The sequence below is a fragment of the Asparagus officinalis genome, chromosome 8 (assembly GCF_001876935.1).
Source record: "Asparagus officinalis chromosome 8, Aspof.V1, whole genome shotgun sequence".
Taxonomy (NCBI): Eukaryota; Viridiplantae; Streptophyta; class Magnoliopsida; order Asparagales; family Asparagaceae; genus Asparagus; species Asparagus officinalis.
The window spans coordinates 81,895,448-81,917,715 of NC_033801.1; the positions used below are offsets into that span (position 1 = coordinate 81,895,448).

At 41.8% G+C, this 22,268-nt stretch overlaps 1 protein-coding gene and 1 pseudogene across 1 annotated transcript in view; one reads left to right on the top strand and one right to left on the bottom strand.

Moving 5' to 3' along the window:
- The window catches only part of LOC109820615 (malonyl-CoA:anthocyanidin 5-O-glucoside-6''-O-malonyltransferase-like), a 19,174-nt gene continuing 9,080 nt past the window's right edge, over positions 12,175-22,268 (top strand). Inside the window, exon 1 of the mRNA XM_020386790.1 lies at positions 12,175-12,612. Coding sequence (XP_020242379.1) covers positions 12,181-12,612 — 432 coding nt within the window. The 5' untranslated portion in view covers positions 12,175-12,180. The remainder of the gene's footprint in view (positions 12,613-22,268) is intronic.
- LOC109820616 overlaps positions 19,884-22,268 on the bottom strand; it is a 3,591-nt pseudogene continuing 1,206 nt past the window's right edge.

Consider the following 22,268-nt stretch of genomic DNA (forward strand, 5'->3'; position numbering starts at 1 on the left):
ACCTTAGGACTTGCGTTCAAAAGTATTGAACGTAGTCAAAATTGGGGTCTTTTCTCAAAACAGATTATGATGATAGCTATCTGAAAGACTTTGGAAAATTCTTTTATTAAAATGAAATTTAAATCGTCAGAGGTGTAGTGTTAACTTGACGACATACAAAGTAGGAGAACTTATTTGTTCAGACAAACATTTGATGAGCAACCCCCAGCTAAGCTCAAGAAACTTGTAGCTTACGGGTAATATTGCTTGAGAAATTTTCCATTAATTGGCATCATAAGTCTGTCGCATTTCTTGTTGATGAGACGATAAGCTCCGTTGGAATAGACTGTCTCAACAACAAAGGGTCCTTCCCATTTGGGATTGAAATTCCCCTTGGTTTTGTGGGTCATTACCATGGGTCGTCGATTAGCCAGAACCAAATCGCCTTTCTTGAAAATCCGTTCCTTAACCTTTTTGTTGTAGGCTTTAGAAATACGGGCTTGATATAGTTCGATCTGTTGTTGAGCCTGAAGTCGTTTGTCGTCTAAGGCTTCAAGCTCTTGCAGACGTCGCTCGTGTTTCTCTTCATCTGTCAATCCGGTTGCGATAGCGACTCTTAATGAAGGAATTTGGATTTCTAATGGCAGTACGGCCTCACAGCCGTATACCAAAGAAAACGGCGTAGCTCTTGTAGGGGTCCTTACTGTTGTACGGTAGGCCCACAAACATTCACCGAGTCTTTCGTCCCAATCGCGTCGGCTCTTGGACACGAACTTTTTGAGGAGCTTCACGATAGTTTTGTTAAAAGCCTCTGCAAGGCCGTTTGCCGGCGGATAATATGCCGTGGATGCGACACTTTGGATGCGAAATTTATCACAGAATCTCTGAAATCCAAAGCTAACGAATTGTGTCCCGTTGTCGTGAACTATTCGTCTCGGGACTCCAAAGCGATATACGACATGATGTTTAATGAACTTGATCACGTTCTTTGTCTTGACTTCTTTTAGCGGGATTGCCTCTGCCCACTTAGAGAAATAATCGGTTACGGCCAAAATGAACCGGTGTCCTTTAGAAGTTGGAGGAGAGATTGGTCCCACAATATCCATGCCCCACATTTCAAATGGCCAAGTTGCAGATGTAGGATGTAGATTACCCGGCGCTTGGTGGATAAAATCGCCATGAATTTGACATTCGTGGCAATGTCTGGCGTAGTTCACCGCATCTGCGAACATCTTCGGCCAATAATAACCAATTCGTCGAAGACGATCGCCTAACTTAGCTCCAGGCTGGTGAGCTCCGCACATTCCGTCGTGAGCTTCCTTAAGAGCCTCTTTCGCCTCCTTTCGGGAGAGACATCGAAGCAAAATTCCATCGTGTGATTTACGATACAGGGTTTGAGAAACTGCATCGTAGTAGAATTGGAGAGCCTTCCGTTTGATAGCGGCCGATTCCTTGGGGTCGTCGGGCAAAATTCCGTATATGGCATAGTCGTTGTACGGGAATCGCCAATCTCTAGCTTCTAACTCCATTGAGGTTGTGCAGACTTCTCCTATCGGTGTCTCATCTGAGCTTCCCTCTGTAGGAATCTTGAAACAGCATAACTCGCGTCCTGCAACTGAGATAGTAGTCTCAGCCCCTGGGGGTAACGCTAATGAAGTTGCCAGGGAGGCTAATGCATCTGCATAAGCATTCTGAGCTCGCGGGATGTACTCAATAAAGAAACCCTCGAACTTCTTAGCTTGCTTTAGCACTGCAAAGTAGTACGGGATCAGATCCTCATGGCGTACTTCGTACTCCCCCCGGACTTGATTGACGATGAGTTGGGAGTCACCATAAGCTTCGAGGCGCTGAACATTAAGTCCCTCAGCAAATTGCATTCCTAACAATAAGGCATTATATTCAGCTACATTGTTGGTGCAGGGTTCGATTAGGGAAAATCCCCTTGGTATTATGTGACCATTCGGGGAGACGAGTACCACCCCCACTCCTGCAGTGATTGCTCCATAAGGATTCGCTCTGGATGCTCCGTCGAAGAACAACTTCCACACTTGCGCGGTTTCTTGAGTAACGCAAGTTTCAGCAACTTCATCAGGCAATTCTTCATACAACTTAGACGTTCCCGACACTGGATGATCGGCTAAGAAGTCTGCCAATGCTTGACCCTTGACTGCCTTTTGTGGCATGAATTGCATATCATACTGTGACAAGAGTTTGACATTCTCCATCCCAAACAAAGGATATTCCTTTCTTCATGAGTTTAGAGAAAGGTTGGCAACGCCCTGAAAGATTTGATATGAACCTTCGAATGTAGGCCAGTCTGCCTTGCAAACCTCTGAGCTCTTTGAGATTCTTTGGAGGTGGCATGTCTTGGATGGCACGCACTTTCTCTGGATCAAGAGAAATTCCCTTGGAAGTAACGATAAATCCCAGGAATTTTCCACTTGAAACTCCGAGGAACGATTTTGTCGGGTTCATCTTCAGCTGATGTGCTCGCATGATTTCGAACATTGTCTTCAGATCTGCAAGATGATCGTCTTTACATTGACTCTTTACTGCTATGTCATCAACGTAGCACTCGATCTTCTTTCGTAGATGTTCGTGAAAGATCGTGTTCATTGCACGTTGATAAGTTGCACCTGCATTTTTCAGGCCGAAGGGCATCACTGTGTAGCAATACACCCCCAGTGGTGTTCTAAAGGCAGTATGCTTTTCGTCATCTGGGTGCATCTTGATTTGATTATACCCAGAGAATCCGTCCATAAAAGACATCCTTTCGTATCCGCAAGTGTTGTCGATCATGACATCAGTAATAGGAAGAGGAAACTCGTCTTTTGGACAAGCTGCGTTAAGATCGCGGAAATCAATGCATATCCGGACCTTACCGTTTTTCTTGGGAACTGGAACAATGTTGGCTACCCAGTCTGGGTGTTGTTCTTCCCTGACAAAACCTGAGTCTATAAGCTTTTTAACTTCTGACTCGATTGATTCCATGATCTCTGGACGAAACCTGCGTTGTTGTTGTTTAACGGGTTTTACATCCGGATCGATGTTGAGACGATGCATAGCGACCTTTGGGTCAAGGCCGGGCATATCCTCATAATTCCAGGCGAAGACATCTATATACTCTCGGATGAGAGATATAAGATTCTCTTTTTCGGATGATGATAAGTCTTCCGCGATAAAGATAGGTTTGGGGTTGGATTCGTCTCCTATGTTGATCTGGATCACTTTATCTTCAGTGGGTGGTTCGCGTTGTTCAAAACACATGTCCCATAAGATGTTGAGGCGTTTGATCCAAGGATCGTCGGTGAATTCGATTAATTCTTCATCACCCCCTGCGTCTTCATCCGGATGACTGGTTGAAGTCATGTTTACAGTCAGACTCTTAAAGAAGGGTCCAACACTGACGTCAGATTCACAGGAAGATATTCTGGATGAATGATTTTGGCCCAGATAGTTACTGATTTCATCTTCTGAGGCAGGAGGAGTTGTGACATAACCTAAACCACTTCTGGTTTTGTGGTAATAATCCTGAGGTTTTCCTTCAGGGGCTAGAGACATTCGGACTGGGGTTCGTCTGCCTTTCCCGAAGTTCAGACCCTGTTTTTCATTAAAATTATACCCCATTCGTTTCATCAATTGGATGGAATTGGGTTCGTGATAATGAAACTGAGGAACTCCGTCATCTTACTCTGAACTTCCTTGCTTAAGTTGTTCGGGTTTGACTCTACCGAACTGGATCAGCTTCTGCCCTTTCCTTTTGGACGGGACTTTGTAGAAAGCCTTTTGTGCGTCTTCCACTTCTTCATCGGAAACGAAGGATGACTTGATTGGCAGTGTTAGACATGCCTCTGTGCACAATGCGTGCCATGAGTGGGTACCTGCATCATGATAATTTACTATTTGTCCAACTTTAATGGGTTCATCAGACAAGTATGCCAAAATAAAATCTTCATTAATGCACCACTCGCCCTCACTCGGTACATTGTTATTGTTCTTGACTGACCCAATTACATCAAAGTTTAACTCCCATGGACAATTCCCTTCTGGATCTGGTTCGACATCTGCCTCATTACCGCTATCAACGTCTTCTTCTTCTTGTGATTCTGAGTAGAAAACGGAATCAGTATGAAAGTTCTCCACTCCTCGGAAAGGTTATTTTTCTACAATCAGGGTTTGAACTTCCCCTTCATCATTAGCATATATCATGACCTGATGTAGGGTAGACGGGACAATGCGGTTTGCATGTATCCATGGTCGTCCTAGCAATAGATTGTAGGAAGTGTCCGCGTCTATGATGTAGCATGTCACCTCGGACTTGAGGTCTCCAATTTGGCATCTGAGTTTGATCTTCCCTAGGGGTCGAGTGCTGTTTGCATTGAACCCGAAGATGGTGGTCTGGGTAGTGTGCAATCTGTGCATAGGAATTCCTAAGACTTGCATGACTCTATAGGGCATGATGCTGAGTGCGGAGCCCGGGTCAACCTGGACACGACTGATTTCGGAAGATCCGATATACCCCGTATAGTACAAAGGCCTGTCGTGTTCATGTTTAACCTGCATGTCTTCTTGAGTAAACGATATACAGGGTAAACTTCTTGCAGTTTGCAGACATTACCGACAAGTCTGATCTTCAGAAGTTTCAGGAATTGGGGTGACTTGGGTGATGAAGCTCTCGGTGTTCTTTAAGGCTTCGATCAGGGCTTCTTTGGTAGTTTTGGACAACCTCAGGAGCTCATATAGAGTGATTCTGGCCGGTATGTTAGCCAACTGTGCCATGACATTGAATTGGAAGGGAGTGCTGGACTCCCCATGTTCTGGGTGGAGATTTCTGTTGAAACGGAGTTCTTTTTGCTTCCTCTTATCAGCCGGTTTCTTCGGGACAGAACCCCCAGCGTCTTGGGGTTGTTCCTCGATTTCTTGAACATTCTGGCCGTAGTCTTTCAAGTAAGTCTTTCCAGACCGAGTGCCAGGGTTGTCCCCCCCTTATCAGCCGGTTTCTTCGGGACAGAACCCCCAGCGTCTTGGGGTTGTTCCTCGATTTCTTGAACATTCTGGCCGTAGTCTTTCAAGTAAGTCTTTCCAGACCGAGTGCCAGGGTTGTCCCCCGGGTATGCTGCCAGGGCAATCCTCTCTTCTTCTGAATCTGTGAGGATCTTGAGGTGATCATCGTTCTCAGTACCTTATGATTGTGTAAGTCGGTGTTTGTCAGGTGCATCTCCCCTTTACGGACTGGGATGACGCCGTCTGCAGCAGCTACAGGGGGAAAGTCCCCAAACTGGACCGCAATCAGGTTAGTGGATACAGTCTTCTGCTCCGGCTTCAGAGTAAGTACATTAGCATTCACCAAATTTTGCAAGATGTCCTTGAACACATAACATTTTTTTGTAGGATGTCCCAAGAACCTGTGATAGCGACAGTAATTGGGGTCATCTACCTTCCCTGCTTCATCTGGTTTTCTGATTTCAGGAAGCTGCAATTTATTGTTCTTCCGAAGTAGTTGGAACAGAGTGTCCACATTCATCTGGTTTTCTGATTTTAGGGAGCTGCAATTTATTGTTCTTCCGAAGTAGTTGGAACAGAGTGTCCACATGCTCTTCTTTGAACGAATACTGCTTGGGTGCTCTTTGCTGATTGGGCGTCTTGCCTTGCTTAGTAGGTGGTGGTACTTGCGTGTAGTCAGCTGCTAAAGTCTCTTATAAGAATCTGAAGCGAATATCTCAACAAAGTGAGATATCGGCTCTTCCTCTCATCAATTCTAGGACTGACTTATCGAGGGATCCTAAAAACTATTACAATGGCAACAAATTCAAAAACAAACGATTTTTACGTGGTTCGGCAAACTGCCTACGTTCACAGGGCAAGGAGGGAGAGATCTACTATTAGAGAGAAAAAGAATACAAATAGGTTTACAATTCTCATAATCTAAACCCTCAAATAGGCTCCTTGCTTTTCTTCTCAAGAAAAGGTTAGCCTTCAAATACTTTTTCTCTCTTCACGAAACCCTAGGACTTTCCCCTGCAGCCGTTGTTTTTCTTCTCTACTGAAAAGAGACTCACAGCCGAAAACAAATCTCTCCTCGCACACAAAACCCTAGAAAGAAACAGTTATATATAGCTTCGGCGCTTCCTTCCTTTTTTTCACGTGGTTTTCTATGACATCTCCATCTCTTCACACGAAAGAGAGAAAAAACCGCTGAACAATTAGAGATACACTCAATTCTCCATCTCTCCACGCGTTTTAAAGCACATGAATTAGAGAACCTGGTCTTTTCATGTGAGTGTACAAATTGATTGTTTCACATGGGTGTCCCCCACCGAAACAAAATGCTATCTTCTCACAGTAAGGCATGGGTATATTTGCTTGTTGGGAAGTATGAGGCATTGAGTTGCTTTAAGATATTTAAGAGCTTTGTTGAGAAAGAAGCAGGAAAGCAGAACAAGTGCTTGAGAACAGATAGAGGAGGTGAATTCACTTCCCATGAGTTCAACAACTTTTGCAAGGAGCATGAAATTCAAAGGCAACTCACTACTACCTATATGCCGCAGCAAAACGGCGTAACTGAGCACAAGAATCGAAATTACTGAACATGGTAAGATCAATGTTGACAGCTAAGAAGGTACCCAAAACCTTTTGGCCTGAAGTGGTGAACTAGACATTCTATGTCCTTAACAGATGCCCTACACTAGCAGTCAAAGACATCACGCCTTAAGAAGCCTGGAATGGGGTGAAACCTTCAGTGGAACACTTTCGAGTTTGGGGGTGCCTAGCTCATGTTCACATACCAGAAGCCAAAAGAGGTAAACTTGATGATAAAAGTTTTGTTTGTATTCTGTTGGGACTTAGTGAAGAATCTAAGGGGTATAGATTATTTGGCCCAAAAACAAAAAGAGTGGTAGTAAGTAAGGATGTAGTGTTTGAAGAGAATAGACAGTAGGATTGGGGAGAAACTTATGAAGAACAAATTGGGGAAGATTTAGTGTGTAGTGATGATGAAGACAAGGGAGGTGATGTAAGTGAGTTTAGGGATGATGGTGATAAAGATGGTGAAACTAGTGTAGTTGAAAGAAGTGATGATGTCAGTGGAAACACTAGCAATGAAACTAACGTTGCAGGAGCAAGGGAGGGACGAGTTTGAAGACCACCTCCTTACCTTAGTGACTACATCACTAGTGGTGAGCTATCAGAAGATGAGGCAGAACTGAACATGGTTGAGATTGACACATGTAATCTATCAACCTTTGAGGAGGCAAAGAAAAGCAAGGAGTGGAGATTAGCAATGGATGCTGAAATGGAAGCAATTGAATGAAACCAGACTTGGGAGTTAATGGAGTTGCCAAAAGAAGCTAAGTGCATTGGTGTTAAATGGATCTACAAGACCAAACTCAATGAACTCGGGGAAGTAGACAAGCTCAAAACTCGCTTGGTGGCGAAGGGATATTCTCAAAAGCTTAGGATAGATTATACAGAGGTATACACACAAGTCGGTCGGATGGACACAATGAGAATGGTGATTGGCATTGCAGCAAAAAATGGCTGGGAGATTTTCCAACTTGATGTCAAATTGGCGTTTTTGCATGGAGCTTTGCAAGAAGTTGTTTATGTACAACAACCAAAGGGCTATGTGATCAAGGGGAGTGAGCACAAAGTCTACAAGCTTCATAAAGCTTTATATGGACTGAAACAAGCACCTAGGGCTTGGTTCAGTCGTATTGAAGCTTACTTTGTCAATGAGGATTTTCAAAGAAGCAAGAATGAACAGACTCTATTTTTCAAGAAGGACAGTGGAGATAAAGTTCTCATTATCAGTGTTTATGTCGATGATCTCATTTATACTGGTAATGATGCTTTTAGCAGCAGCGTCATCGGCGTTGATTGTGCTTTTCTCTGTCATAGGCCTTTTACAACCAAGTACACGCTGTGTCGACATAGGCGTGGGATCTTCGGCTTGCAGAGCAAGCTTGAGGCTTTGGCCAAAGGAGAGGGCTTTCTTTGGCGTCTCAACAGCAGTTAAGACCTCTTCAGAGCTCTTGCAAGCATCTCGCCTAGCTTTAGGGCTAAGCGATCCGGAAGAGAGGGCTTCCTCGTATTTGGCTTGGTCAAACTCCACAACCAAGGTTTCTACGGTTGTTCCAGTGAGGTGAACGTCGGATTGCGCCACCATGTTTGTTGGAAATTTGCAAATAAGAAAATAATGAAAGAACTGTATTTGATTTTTATTCTTTCTAATTTGTTTAGAAAAAGAATGTTTACAACTCTCTCAACTCTCAATTACAATTGGATTTCCGATTACAAAAGAGAAGAGAATGATCGGGATTCTCTCCTTTGTTTAATTTTGGGTTCTTCTTGGTAGCGATGAGATGCCTCCCTCGAATGTTCGCGCCGAGTTTGCTTCTCGTTGACGATCCGAATATCTATACTTACTGGAACAACTGTCTTGTCTGGTTGATAACTCTTGATGAGTTTAGTGATTCAGAACAAGTAACAAACTCTAATGATAGAGTTGTTTGAACCGAAAATAATTCGGTTAATAAGCCAAATATCGACGGTTTAGAGTTCCTCCGCCTGTTGATTTCCCAGACTGTGTAAGGAGTCAATCCTCCTTTTTTTCTGATTCTGGAAGATCTGATCGAAAAGATCTTCTCCAAATTCCAACCTCGCCTGAAAGATCCCCTCAACCAAAAATCCGCCCTTGATCTGATTATCAAAAATCCGATCTTTAACTCTGTTGAGTTTGTTGCTATTTATAGGGGGATTACGGGTGGTAACTGCCCCCTTAATCCGCGCCTAAATGGGGGTTTAGTTACCCCATTAATCGGGTGTAACAACCCACTAAAGCCACTCCTCAAATCGTGGGTGAAGAACAGCTTCGAAGTTGTTACGATCGCGTTTGAATGAGTCAGAACCTTAACCTGCGTTTTGGCGGTGATTGTGCTGCGTTTGGCAGCGACTGACGGGCTGCGTTGGGCAGTGATGGATGAGCTGCGTTGGCAGCGGTTGATAAGCTGCGTTGGGCAGCGGTTGATAAGCTGCGTTGGGCAGCGATTGATAGGCTGCGTTGGGCAGCGATGGAGCTGCGTTTGAGCTGTGCTTGGCAGCGATTGGAGCTGCGTTCGAGCTGTTGATTGTTTGCAGTATTTAGATTTCTCTGTCTTTATATATGGATGACACCAATGACCAGTAACGAAGGTCTTATTCAGGCCATTTGTGACAATTGAAGCATCTCAATAACGCTCTATCAACTGCAGGTCATGATCTTCACTGAGTGTGTCGAATATCATTACACTGCTCATCAGCACCTCTACTGGTTGCTAATATAATATTAGTCATGTTGTTGTCGCAGCCATCAAGATCAATCATCTCACATAAGAAGCTGCATTCGTGTTTGTAGCTGTTGAAGCGGCGCAGGTGATTGAATCGGTGTAGTGTCTTGATAATGGTACGCGGGGAGGACTTCCACGTCTTGGTTTGAAGAGATCGTTGATTTGTAATCCCTTTCTGTCAGAGTATTGCTAAAGACTGTCGTTTTGTAATCTTTGCTTTAACTCTTTGACATGTGAAAATCTTCGAATTGTAGCCTTCTGGAAGTCGTCAGATTGTAACTTCCATCATCAGTGTTCGATGGAGACTCAGCTATCTATTGTGATTTTTAGACAGCCTACACTTCATTACCAGGCAACCAAGAGAGTGTTAAGATACTTGAAAGGGACATTGGATTATGGCATTTGGTACAAGCAAGGTGGAGATGGAGAACTAAAGGTGTTTACTAATAGCGACTATGCAGTGGATATTGATAGAAGAAAGAGCACTTCTGGCTACACATTCTTGCTGAGTAATGGATCAGTAGCTTGGTCAACAAAGAAACAATCCATTGTGACTCTCTCAATAACGGAAACAGAGTATATAGCTGCAGAAGTCTGTGCCTGTTTGGGTTATGCATTGAATGAGAGCACAACAATTCTGTGTGATAACACATGAGCAATTAAGTTATCCAAAAATCCAATTTTTCATAGGAGATGCAAGCACATTGATGTGCGTTTTTATTTCTTGCGTGACTTTTAGCTAATGATGGAGTGGTCAAATTGGAGCATTGTGGTTCACAGGAGCGGAGCAAGGCGCTGACATTCTTGCAAAGCCTTTGAAGCGTGATACTTTTCAGAAGCTTCGAGCACAGCTTGGAGTCTGTTCTGCATCAAGTAAACTAACTAATGAAACTCAGGTTTGTTTAAGGGAGGGAATGAAGGAGCTGGTTCCATGAATTTAGGGGTTAGGGGTTTTACCAAGTTCATGTTTTACTTGGTCTTTGATTTCTGTTAATAAACCCTGGTCTCAAGGGATAAGTTTGAGTTGTTATTTGTTTCAAACACGTTAGCTTTGAGTGCTAAACGTGAGCAGTTTGTTAGGGGTTTATGTTTTATTGTAAGGCTATATAAGCCAAGATTATTAAATAATATAGGTACCCTTCAGTTCCATTTGTTGTGTGTTTGAGTTTTTCATATCAATCTCATTCCAAACAAATCCAAATTTTCCATCTCCTGCTGGACCTTGAACAACAATTTGAGCTTGAAGATGGCATAACTTCATTTCTATAACACCCAATTTGAAGTCTAATATCTTTAAGTTTTCATCCTATCCCTCTTTTTCTCTTGCGTTTGCCCCATCAATTTCCTCTTAGATTCCTTTTTTCTATGAATACTAATTTCGATTTGCTTTCAAAATTTCCCCCTTTTGAGATCGGCTTCTAAAGTTAAAGAACCCCAACTATCATCTCCATGTTAGTGTTCCCTTTCTACCTTATAAACTAGAAAATCAAAATTATTCATCACGTGTAATCACATGATGGAAGCTCGCCGGAGAAATATGCCGCCGATCAGAAATATACCTTGTTGCATCTTTAGGCCAATTAAAATGCCTAAATGAAGAGAGGGCTATTTAAAATACCTTTTTTGTCAAATAGGTTCCATATAAAATTCCAATCTGGTAATTTATCCTCAACGACACATGTATGTTGTATACTGAGGAAAATTGAATGAAACTGTTGGCGCACGTTTATTTTCAATTTCTGTATATAAACGATTAGGGGTGGCAAAATCTACTCGACCCACTACCTGACTCGAATCCGACCCATCAAAAATGGGTTCGGATCGAAATGCATGGGTACGGTCATAATCGTGTTGACCCATATGTTCCGACGAGTCATAGGTCGACACGGTATGACCCGATTATGATCCATGCTCAATTTTTCTGGTGCATGATCTGAGCCATCCACACTACGGGTAACAGCACCTGAGGAGCTCCATTACTGAAAGAAAGAAGAGAGGATGCAATGACGGATGTAGATGGATGGGTGTGGGGTCACATGCCCCCCACAAATATTATAAAAAAAACTATAGAATTTATCTTAAATTTTAATTGGTGCCCCATGAACTATTTATTTGGTGCCCTTACAGAGACAACAATTTGAAAGACTATTGTTGTAAGTTAGTATAGTTTGATGATAATGATAATGAAAAGTATTATGTGTTGAGATTTTATAATTACTATATAAATAAGTTTCTCCACTGGTAGAATTTATATTATATGAGCCGTTAATTTATATTTATAATTGTATAATTGTTCCATAGGATAAAATTTCTGGATCTGTCCCTGGGGTTTTTTGTTTATGGTGGGGGAGGAGAGGGGAGGGGTTGGGTGGCCTGTTTACTAAACGGGTCGGGTTGAGTAGCTACGTATTAGGTTAAAATTGACCCAACCCGAAATTGACCCGACCAATTTGTCACCCCTAAAAGGCTAAAACCACCTAGCTTTTTCTATCCTCTCTTGTTATCCATATTGACATGAACTCATATGAGGTTGCTTCGTCGTCCGCGTTGCAGGCTAAAGACCACAGAGAGCACCAAAATTTGGTCACAGAGAGCACAAAAGCTGACAAGGAACTCCCATCTCATTTCACTTCTCAGTATAATAGAATAAAGGTTATTCTGGCTTAATTTCAAGGGGGTGAAAACAAAAAGAGTCCCACTAGAGGCACACCATCAACCACACTCTCAACCACACTCCCACACTCTCTATAGTGCTTGTGGGCCATGCATGATATTTTTAAAAAAATATCATGCATGGCCCACTAGCACTGTAGAGAGTGTGGAGGTGTGGTTGGAAGTGTGGTTGAGAGTGTGCCCCTAGCATTATTTAAACAAAAAAATGTCGCAAAGATCAATTCAAATCCTGACCGTGTCTCGGGTCACACTCCCTCCACTGCCACAGATACCTTCTCCGATTAAGCTCTCCTTCTTCGACTCAATTTGGATTGGTATCCCTCCAATCCAAAGGCTCATGCTCTATTCGAATCCCAACGTTACGCGCTCATCCCAGTCACTCGCTGAGTTACTCAAGTCCTCACTTTCCGCGACTCTTGTCGATTACTTGCCACTTGCCGGGACGCTCACTCACGTCCCCTCCACCGGAGATGTCGAGATCGACTTCTCCGACTTGAACGTTAGCTTCTATGAAGCCGAGGCGGACTTCGATATCCGACGACTTAGGGCTAGTGAAATCCACGATGTTGGATCTTTTAAGAAACTGGTACCTGAAATTGATGTCAGTGTCTTGCCGTTCCCGATCTTCGCAGTACAGGTCAGTCGAATTGCTAGTCGTGATATTTAGTTATATTGATCGGTACTGAAAAAGCATAAAATTAAATGGCATCGGGATCTCCTACGTTCTTGATTGTAGAGGATGTTTACGACTCATCATCAATAACCATTATTCACTCAGTGAATTCCAAAAATGATATTAATCGAATAAATTATATAAAAATCTTTTTAGTTGTGGGGCTATTAGATGATAGAAAGTACGCATGGGGTTTGCTACTATGTAAGTGGTTTGTTATATTTTTCTTCTTCTTCTTTTTCTTGTTTCTTTTCTTTTCTTTTTATAATTTTGAAAGAAGTTTACATCTAAATTACCAAATTGTTATATTTTATACACCCCTTTTGCCAGTTTAATATTTTTTAATCTCTAAAAATGTTTTGATATTTTTTCAAAGCCAAATATGTAATTAGACAGACAACTTCACCCGCGATGAAAAAAATTGTGAAACTTCTTTTCTCCTAGTGGATTTTTGCCTCCCAAAGTTTTCTCTTTGCTATAATTGAAGGTAAATACTATGCTCTTCTCTTCTTTGTCTTAAAAGTTACTTCCTTGTAGTGGACTCAACTTTCTTGAGTAAGCTTGGATATAGTTAGCATTAATAGGATCATATGAGCTTTTGCGATGTTTTTTCCATCGACCGTGTAGTTTTGAGTCTAACGGCACATTTGATCAAGAAAAACACCAAAACAACACCGAAGCCAAGAGAGGTGTATAATAACCAATTTGGTAATTTAGCTAAAGTTTTAAGGGTTTCTAATAGATTAGTCTTTCAAATCATAGGCATTGTGATATTAGTCCTTCAAACCTTCATATTGTGATATTAGTCTCAAATTATCTTAATATATTGATATTAGTTCCTCCAATTAGTTGTGGTTATAATGGATGGAGAATATTTCAATTCTTTAAAGTTTTCTTCAAAGGAGAGTTATACTCATCTCTCTTCATATTCCTAAATGGTGACGGTGACATTACTGGTGGAGGTATTGACACATCAATGGAGGTGGTGATGGCGGAGGAGGTGAGAATACCAGCAGAAGAGGTGATGGAGATGAAGAAGATGGAGGTAGATGTACAGCCCCAGCCTCACCTTTTCTTTGACAAAGGAGAGTTTGGCTACCTAATTTTAGGTGAAGTTTGAAAAAAGGTGGGCTCCACAAAGGCAGGTCTAACCAATATATTTTATTAGTGCATAGTATTTTTCCAAACACTATAAATTGTTAGACCCTAGAGGGGGGTGATTAGGGTCTTATGTTAATCTAATCCAATTTTATGCCAATTAAAACTAATACAAATATATTCTTGCAAGATAGTTATACAAGAGGATATATGCAAGGATAAGAAACTAACACAAGGGTGAAACAAGATATAAACAAGATAAATAAGATAGTGGATAAGAAACTAACACAAGGGTGAAACAAGATATAAACAAGATAAATAAGATAGTGGGCAATATAAACAATGAGAAATTGACAAAGGCGATATAATGATAAACACAAAAATAAGTACGCCAATGCAATCACAAACAAACGATATGTTCACGAGGTTCGGTCCCCATGACCTACGTCCCCGCTCGTCACCTCGAGGAGATCTCCACTATCACAATCGGGTTTTCTATGCTCACCCGAATAACGTTTACACCTCACAATGTCGGTTTTCAACGCTCACCAATCAACGTCCACACCTCACACTCGGTTTTCTAGTTCACCGAAAACTTCACAACTCACACTTGGTTTTCTAGCTCACCGAAAACTTTACAACACTAACAATGTAACAACAAATGATTTGTTCTCTAATACAAGGTGAGAACTCAATTAAGCACAATTCAATGTTACAATCTCTCACAACCTTAATATACTATGTATGTAAATATAATAAGCTCAAGTGGGTGTGTGTAAACAATGAGTGAAATCAAATCAACAAAACTCAATTAAAATCTAGCTTATGGGAATTTATGAATAAAACAATAAATAGCTAGAAATAGAGTTTAGGAAAACTTCTCTATAAATCAAGAGGGAGAGGTAGAAGAGTTGGATGCTCAAACAATGTAGATGATCTTTTAAGGCACTAGACACTATTCATGGTTACGACACTATTCACAAATACGATATTATTCACAAATACGATTCGAGAAAAAAGTAATCTTTCGCCATGAGATCTACAGTTGAAGACAACAGGCTTAGAATTGAGAAATCCGACGGCCAAAATTTTAGGTATTGGATGATGTAAATAGAAGACTATTTGTACCAGAAGGATCTCTTCGTACCCCTCCAAGAAGAGGCGGGGAAACCTGAGAAAATAGATGACGATAAGTGGAAGGTGCTCGATCGTAAAGTACTTACCACTATCAGACTCAACCTTCACTAGCATGTGACTTACAACGTCTCGCATGCGACCACCACTAAGGAGTCGATGGAGGCCTTGGAGGCGCTGTATGAGAAGCCGTTTGCTTCAAATAAGATGTACCTGATGAAGAAACTATTCAATCTAAAGATGTATCAAGGAGCTCGTGTGGCGGACTTCTTGAATGAATTTCAGGCTGTGGTGCAACAGCTTGCTGCAGTAGATCTCAAGTTCGATAATGAGATCCAAGCTTTTCTGCTACTTTCTTGTTTACCAGATTCATGGGAGAATATGATGATGGCGGTGAGTAACGCTAATGGAAATGACAAGATGAAGCTCGACACAGTGGTTGGAGCAATTCTGGATGAAGAATCTTGCCGCAAGGTCTCAGGAGCTGAGTCCTCTAGCAGTGGGAGTGATCTGCATGTTGAGGCACGAGGGCGTGCGCAGAAGAAGGGTAGGGGATAACGAGGCCAATCAAAATCCAGAGGAAAGTCTAAATGGCCAAACCTGAATGGTTACGATGAAGGAAAGTGCTTCAGATGCGGAAAGAAGAGTTACTTTGCACGTGACTGCAGAGTTTCTGTTCCAGCATCAGCAGAGGATGATCGGGCTGACTGTGCAGCCAATCTCATACACGAGACGGATTCAGATGTGCTTCTCCTATCCCTAGAAGACAAAAGCGATGTGTGGGTCATCGAATCTCATGCATCTTTCCATGCAACCTCACAACAAAAGCTGCTTTCATCGTTCGTGAAGAAGGACTTGGGGACAGTCTATCTTGACGATGATCAACCATGAAAAGTTTCCGAGAAGGAAAATTGTACCCTCAAGATGGAGGGCGGGACCACCTTGACGCTGAACGATGTTCGGCATGTACCGGATCTCAGACAAAATCTTATATCAGTCGAGCAACTGACTGACTCCGGTTACAGAGTATCCTTTGAACAGATAAGCTGGAAGGGGTCCAAGGGTGCCATGGTGGTGGCACACGACAAACCCAAGGGGTCACTCTACATTGCCAACGGGAAGATCAACCACTTACTTGCCGCAGGATAAGCATCATCATCATCATCCGTCGACTGCATGACTTGGCATCGATGATTTGGCCACATGAGCGAGAAGGGGATGCAGATTATGATCGCGGGAGAGAGACTTCCGGGTCTGAATAAGATCGATCTGACTTTCTGTGAGAACTGAATCCTAGGCAAACAAAAGAATGTGAGCTTCAACAAGACCGGACCGGTTCCAAAACTGCAGAAATTAGAGTTAGTGCACACCGGCGTGTGGGGACCTGCGCAAGTCTCATCTGTTGGAAATTCTCTTTTCTTTGTCACTTTTATTGATGATGCTACTAAAAATTATGGGTGTTCTTCTTGAAGCATAAGTCAGATGTTTTCATCATCTTTAAGAAGTGGCTTGCCTGTGTGAAGAATGAAACAGGTAATAAGCTGAAGTGCCTAAAATCTGATAATGGAGGCGAGTATTGTAGCCAGGAGTTTGAGAACTTATGCTCGTCTCATAGGATTAGGAGACTGAAGATCGTCCCAGGCACACCTCAGCACAATGGAGTGGCAGAGCATATGAATCGCACTATTTTGGACCACACCAGAAGTATGAGGACCACTCTTGATTGCCCAAGAGTTTTTAGACCAAAGCTGTCAATACTACTGTATACTTGATCAACCGCGGTCCATCCGTGGCTCTTAGTTATGGGATACCTGAGGAGGTTTGGACCGGAAAGAAGCTGAAGCTAGTGCACTTACGAGTATTTGGTTGTGACACCTATGTCATGATCAATCCTGCAGACCTGTCAAAGCTTGATCTAAAGTCAAAGAAGCTCTCTTTCATCGGCTATGGAGGAGATGAGTATGGGTACCGTTTCTAGGATCACGATGCGCGCAAGGTGGTGCGCAGTCGTGACGTCGTGTTCCATGAGAATGCGGTGTACAAGACCAAAGAGGTGAGTAGGAGTCAACTATCCCCCTCTTTTCCCAGACATTGCTGACGGTGAGGATGACGGTGAGATACCAATTAGCATAGAAGATGGAGACCAAGAGAACATGTCGGATGTACAGCAGCAGGATCCAACAGAGTTGCCGATCGCAATTCACAAAGCTCTAAGAAATCTAAGGGTCCCAGAGAGGTATCTTTCCACCATGAATTATCTTCTCCTGACTGACAATGGTGAACCAGAAATCTATGAGGAGGTACAGCAGACTGGCAAAGCTCAGGGTGAGTGGGAGTCTGCCATGGAGGAAGAAATGAAGTCCTTGATGAAGAATGGGACTTGGGAGATCGTAAAGCTTCCAAGAGGGAGAAAGACTCTTCACAATCAATGGATTTATCGGGTCAAGAATGAAGCCGATGGACGGAGACGCTACAAGGAGAGGCTTGTAGTGAAGGTCTATGAGCAGAAAGCAGGGATAGACTATTCTGATGTTTTCACTCCCGTCGTCAAGTTGACCACGATCCGGACTGTGCTGAGCACTGTGGCAGTTCGAGATCTCCATCTAGAACAGATGTATGTGAAGACAGCATTCCTTTATGGAGATTTGGAGGAAGAAATCTATATGCATCAACCAGTAGACTTTGAGGAACGAGGCAGGGAGAGCCTCGTGTGTCGTCTGCGCAAGAGCTTGTATGGCCTGAAGCAAGCTCCATGACAATGATACATGAAGTTCGAGAATTTTATGGAGGAGAACAGTTTTCTCAAATGCGACACAGACCACTGTTGCTTCATCAAGAGATATGGCGAATCCTGTGTGATACTCTTGATTTATGTTGATGACATGTTGATTGCAGGGCCCGACTTAGCCCGCATTGAAGAACTCAAGGGGCGTTTCTCCGATTGCTTCGAGATGAAGGATTTGGGTCCAGCAAACTAGATTCTAGGGATGAGGATCATCAGAGACAGATCAGTATGGAGGCTGAGATTGTCTCAGAAGGCCTACATTAAGAAGATTCTTGAAAAGTTCAACATGGAGAAAGCTAAACCAGTGGGCTCGCCGTTTGCAAGCCATTTCACGCTATCGAAGACCCAAGCACCAGAGACTGCTAAAAAGCATGAGTTCATGGCCAACATACAATACACATTTGCCGTCGGGAGTTTGATGTATGTGATGGTGTGCACAATGCCAAATATTGCATAAGGAGTGGGAGTTGTGAGACGCTTCATGAGCAATCTAAGGAAACAACACTGGGGCGCGGTCAAGTGGCTTCTACGCTATTTGAGAAGCTCGTCCGACCGTTGTCTTGAGTATGGCAGGGTAGATTTGCAGCTAGAGGGCTTTTGTGATGCAGACTATGCCGAGGACATAGACTCGAGAAGGAGTACGAACGGCTACATCTTCATCTTGGGTGGTGGAGTGATAAGTTAGAGATCCAAGCTACAAGATACTGTGGCTTTGTCGACAACTGAAGCGGAGTACGTGTCTGTAGCAGAAGTAGCAAAGGAGTTGCTATAGTTGAAAACTTTTCTTCTCAAGTTTAGGGTAAGCTTTGAGAAATACTTCATCCACTGCGACAGTCTAAGTGCCATTCACTTGTCAGAGAACGACGCATTACATGCTCGAACCAAGCATGTTGACGTTTAGCACCATGCCATACGGAGATGGCAAAGCAGGAACGAGTTCAAGCTTGTGAAGATTAATACGAGATACAATCCAGCCGATATACTGACCAAGCCAGTTCCACTAGAGAAGGTGAGGCTGTGTGCATCCTCATATGACCTCCGTTGAGAATGTTGAGGACCGTGCAAGACGTTAAAAATATAAGACATCCAGATGATGCAACCAAAAATAGTGTGAAGATATGATTGATACTCAATTAAATCTTCAAGTAGGAGATTATTAGCAGCCTAAGCCCCACCTTTTTTTAACAAAGGAGAGTTTGGCTACCTAATTTTAGGTGAAGTTTGAAAAAAGGGTTGTGGGCACCACAAAGGTGGGTCCCACCAATATACTTTATTAGTGCATAGAATTTTTCCAAACACTATAAATAGGATCCTAAACTCTTAAGAAAAACTTATCCCAAAAATAACTCCTCTCATAGAAGAGTAAGAGAGAAAATACAGAGAGAGATTATGAGAGTTCTTGGAGTGTATCTGGTGAAGAGAGGGTGTTCTCTTTGATCTATTCTTTTGGGATATAAAAGAATTTAGCGTCGTCGTTGCACCGTGGAGTAGCTCTGAAGAAGTGAACCACGTATATCTGTGAGTACTGTGATTGATTTTTTGTGCCTTTATTCTGTGTATTACGTCTCCGTTCGAGGCGTTATTGTTGGTGTGTACCCTAACAGTAGAGGTAATAATACTAGGAGTCATAGAAATGACGGAGGTGGAGTTGGCATTGGTGATTAGTGACATGGTGGTGGTGGTGATGGAGGAGGACACTAGTACAAAACATGTCTGTCCAAACGGTTGGAACCGTTTGGGCAAATGCAGTCCCAAACGGTTACAACCGTTTGGGCGGAAAAAAAACCCGTTTGGGCTAAAGCCGTTGGGGATGAGTTTTCCCCAACGGTCGCCCAAACGGTTGTAACCGTTTAGACAGAGTACCAAACGGTTACAACCGTTTGGGATTTTTTCCAAACGGTTGTAACCGTTTGGGATGTAAAAACTATCCAAACGGTTGGAACCGTTTGGACAGTTTTTTGTCCAAACGGTTTCACCCGTTTGGACAAAATCTGTCCAAACAGTTGCAACCGTTTGGACAAAACTCTGTCCAAACGGTTTAAACCGTTTGGCATGTTGATTTTTAATATTTTTTTAATTTTGGTTGTTTTATTAATCTATATGTTTATATTTAATATACACATCTCACACAATAATTTCTCAATATCTCACAATGAAATTAAAAATATATTCATACACAAAAATGTCTCAAACAATACTAAATATCCAATATTATATATACATACACAATGATTACTCAATATATAATATTAGAGACAAAACATACACATGCAATGATTACTCAATATATATGTTGAGTAATTTCAAAAGAGAGGTATCATATAATCCCATTCAATTCCACTATCTGAACATTCATTCTCGGTAACAAGTGTACAACCAAAGTAGAAACCAACCAATAGGAGACTCATGTTCTCTTCATCCACCACCTCGTCTTCATCCTCACCAGCGGCAATCTTCATCTTCTTCACAGATTGAGCAGCATCGCTCCTCACTTTAGCAGGGATCTCAATCAAAATATCTGATTTCTGGCCAGTAGAAGCATTCACCAGACCTCCATTCTTCTCCACTCTATACGACAACTCTTTCTTTCCAACAATTGTATCGATATAAACAGTGGAATTCTCATCTATCTATTTCCTTATCAGCATCTTGGAGAGCTGGGTCACCACCGTCTTCTCTAGTCACCTCCTAATTGGCCTTGCATCATACACCTACAACACAAAGCAGCAGGTAAGCAATCTCTTTCGTGAAAAGTCACACAGGCTAAAGGACATTTGTGGAGAGTATGTACTTACTGGATCATAAGAGCATACATGATGACCAATTGTGTACACCAATTAATTTAATTATAGCCAAAGCAAGAGCACTTTGATGACATATTTATGCATACATGATGACCAAATATGTTTGTGAACTCTGTTCTATATTTATTCAGATTATTCAGATAGAAAATGAAATAAGACAACTGCATCTACTGTGAATGGTAAAATATCTGGCACTCATGGTAGCTCGGGTCTACAATTCCAATAGTTGTGTTTGAAGAAAATCAAATTACCATGATGTTGGGAGCAAAAGCCTCCAAACATGATCATGATAAATGTTTCCATAGACTCATACTAATGTGCTTGTTAATCTGCGCAGAAGTACACATAACAGAGTTTGTTCCCATTATTTATAGTAAACATTACGATGTGAAAAGGTTGCCAACAGGTTAAAATCATCACTTACGATGATGGAAGATCAAGGTCTGAAATGGCTTCAGTAAGCATGCACTTATGGTCCTAAATATTTTGTTTCATTTCTCGTGATAACTTCTCCTACCCTTAAGCTTCACAAAGATTGGATGGTAAGCCCTAGCAACAAAAACCTGATCTTTCATTCTCTTCACTAGTGAATATTTCATAACTTCTTTATGTTCTTGGGACCAAAGGTAGTAGCTCCCAAATTGTAGCTGACAGGATTTCTGAGTTGCAACACAATATGAACCTTAGTGAATATTCTTCTTGTCGGCTTCCTCACCATCCTAGCAAAATATATTAAAGAAACAGTTCAAGAAAAATGTTGAAATACTTGGAAAGAAGCCAAATTGCTACAAGTAGTTGCCTATTAAAGAAACAGTTCAAGAAAAATGTTGAAATACTTGGAAAGAAGCCAAATTGCTACAAGTAGTTGCCGCAATTCATAACACAACTAACTTTAATTTGAAACTAACAAAACATTTCATTTAGAAAGTTACTGAAATGCATAACTGCAAGTATTTAATCTTTATTGACTTACCCATTCTTTTTTTTTTATAAAAGCACATGAAAGTTTTTGAAAGAATAATGAACAATTGATATCATCTAGAAGGGGATCAACCAACAGTCAAATAGCATAAAAAGAATGAAAAGCAAGAAAGACAGAAAACACCACACATACTGACAATGTCAAGCCTCTGACCCATGCGCGCCTTGGCGCGATAACCACTGCTAAATAACTACCCATCATTACATTTGACTTCCATGACCCACCTTATAAACTCATCCATAATTCTGTAAATTTCTGATGCAAGACAAATAAATGGGTACTGCAATCACCTGACCTCAAAAATATGATGTCTCCATCTCTGTTGTGTTATGAAAGTCAATAATATGAAGGGTAGTTATCACCTGTATAGGTTGCTCGACCATGTAAATATGACGCCTAATTCTATGCATTACGTCTTGCCTCCTCCTACATGTTATTATTATATTTAGATTTGTAATCAAACAAAGGCAAAATTAATTACCTACTAAACATTTTAGTTAAAACTATACACCCTCTTGTCCTCTGAATCATAATAAGCGCACAAATCACCTTCTTCTCAACACTTGTGTTCTGCCTGCAAACAATATTAGCACTCCTAATATCTCCTCTTGTCGAAAACTTAACACCTTATTTAGTCACCGAAATAACAACTGCATCCCAGATTAAAGGTGTTCAAACAAAATGCAATTTGATTTTTTTTTCTTTTGAAACCTAGATTAATTCAGCACAAAAATTTACCAGTGTCTCCATTGTTGCTGAGATCTTTGCATATTCTTGCAAGTTCTGAAGAGGGCATCCTCACAATAGCTTGATACTC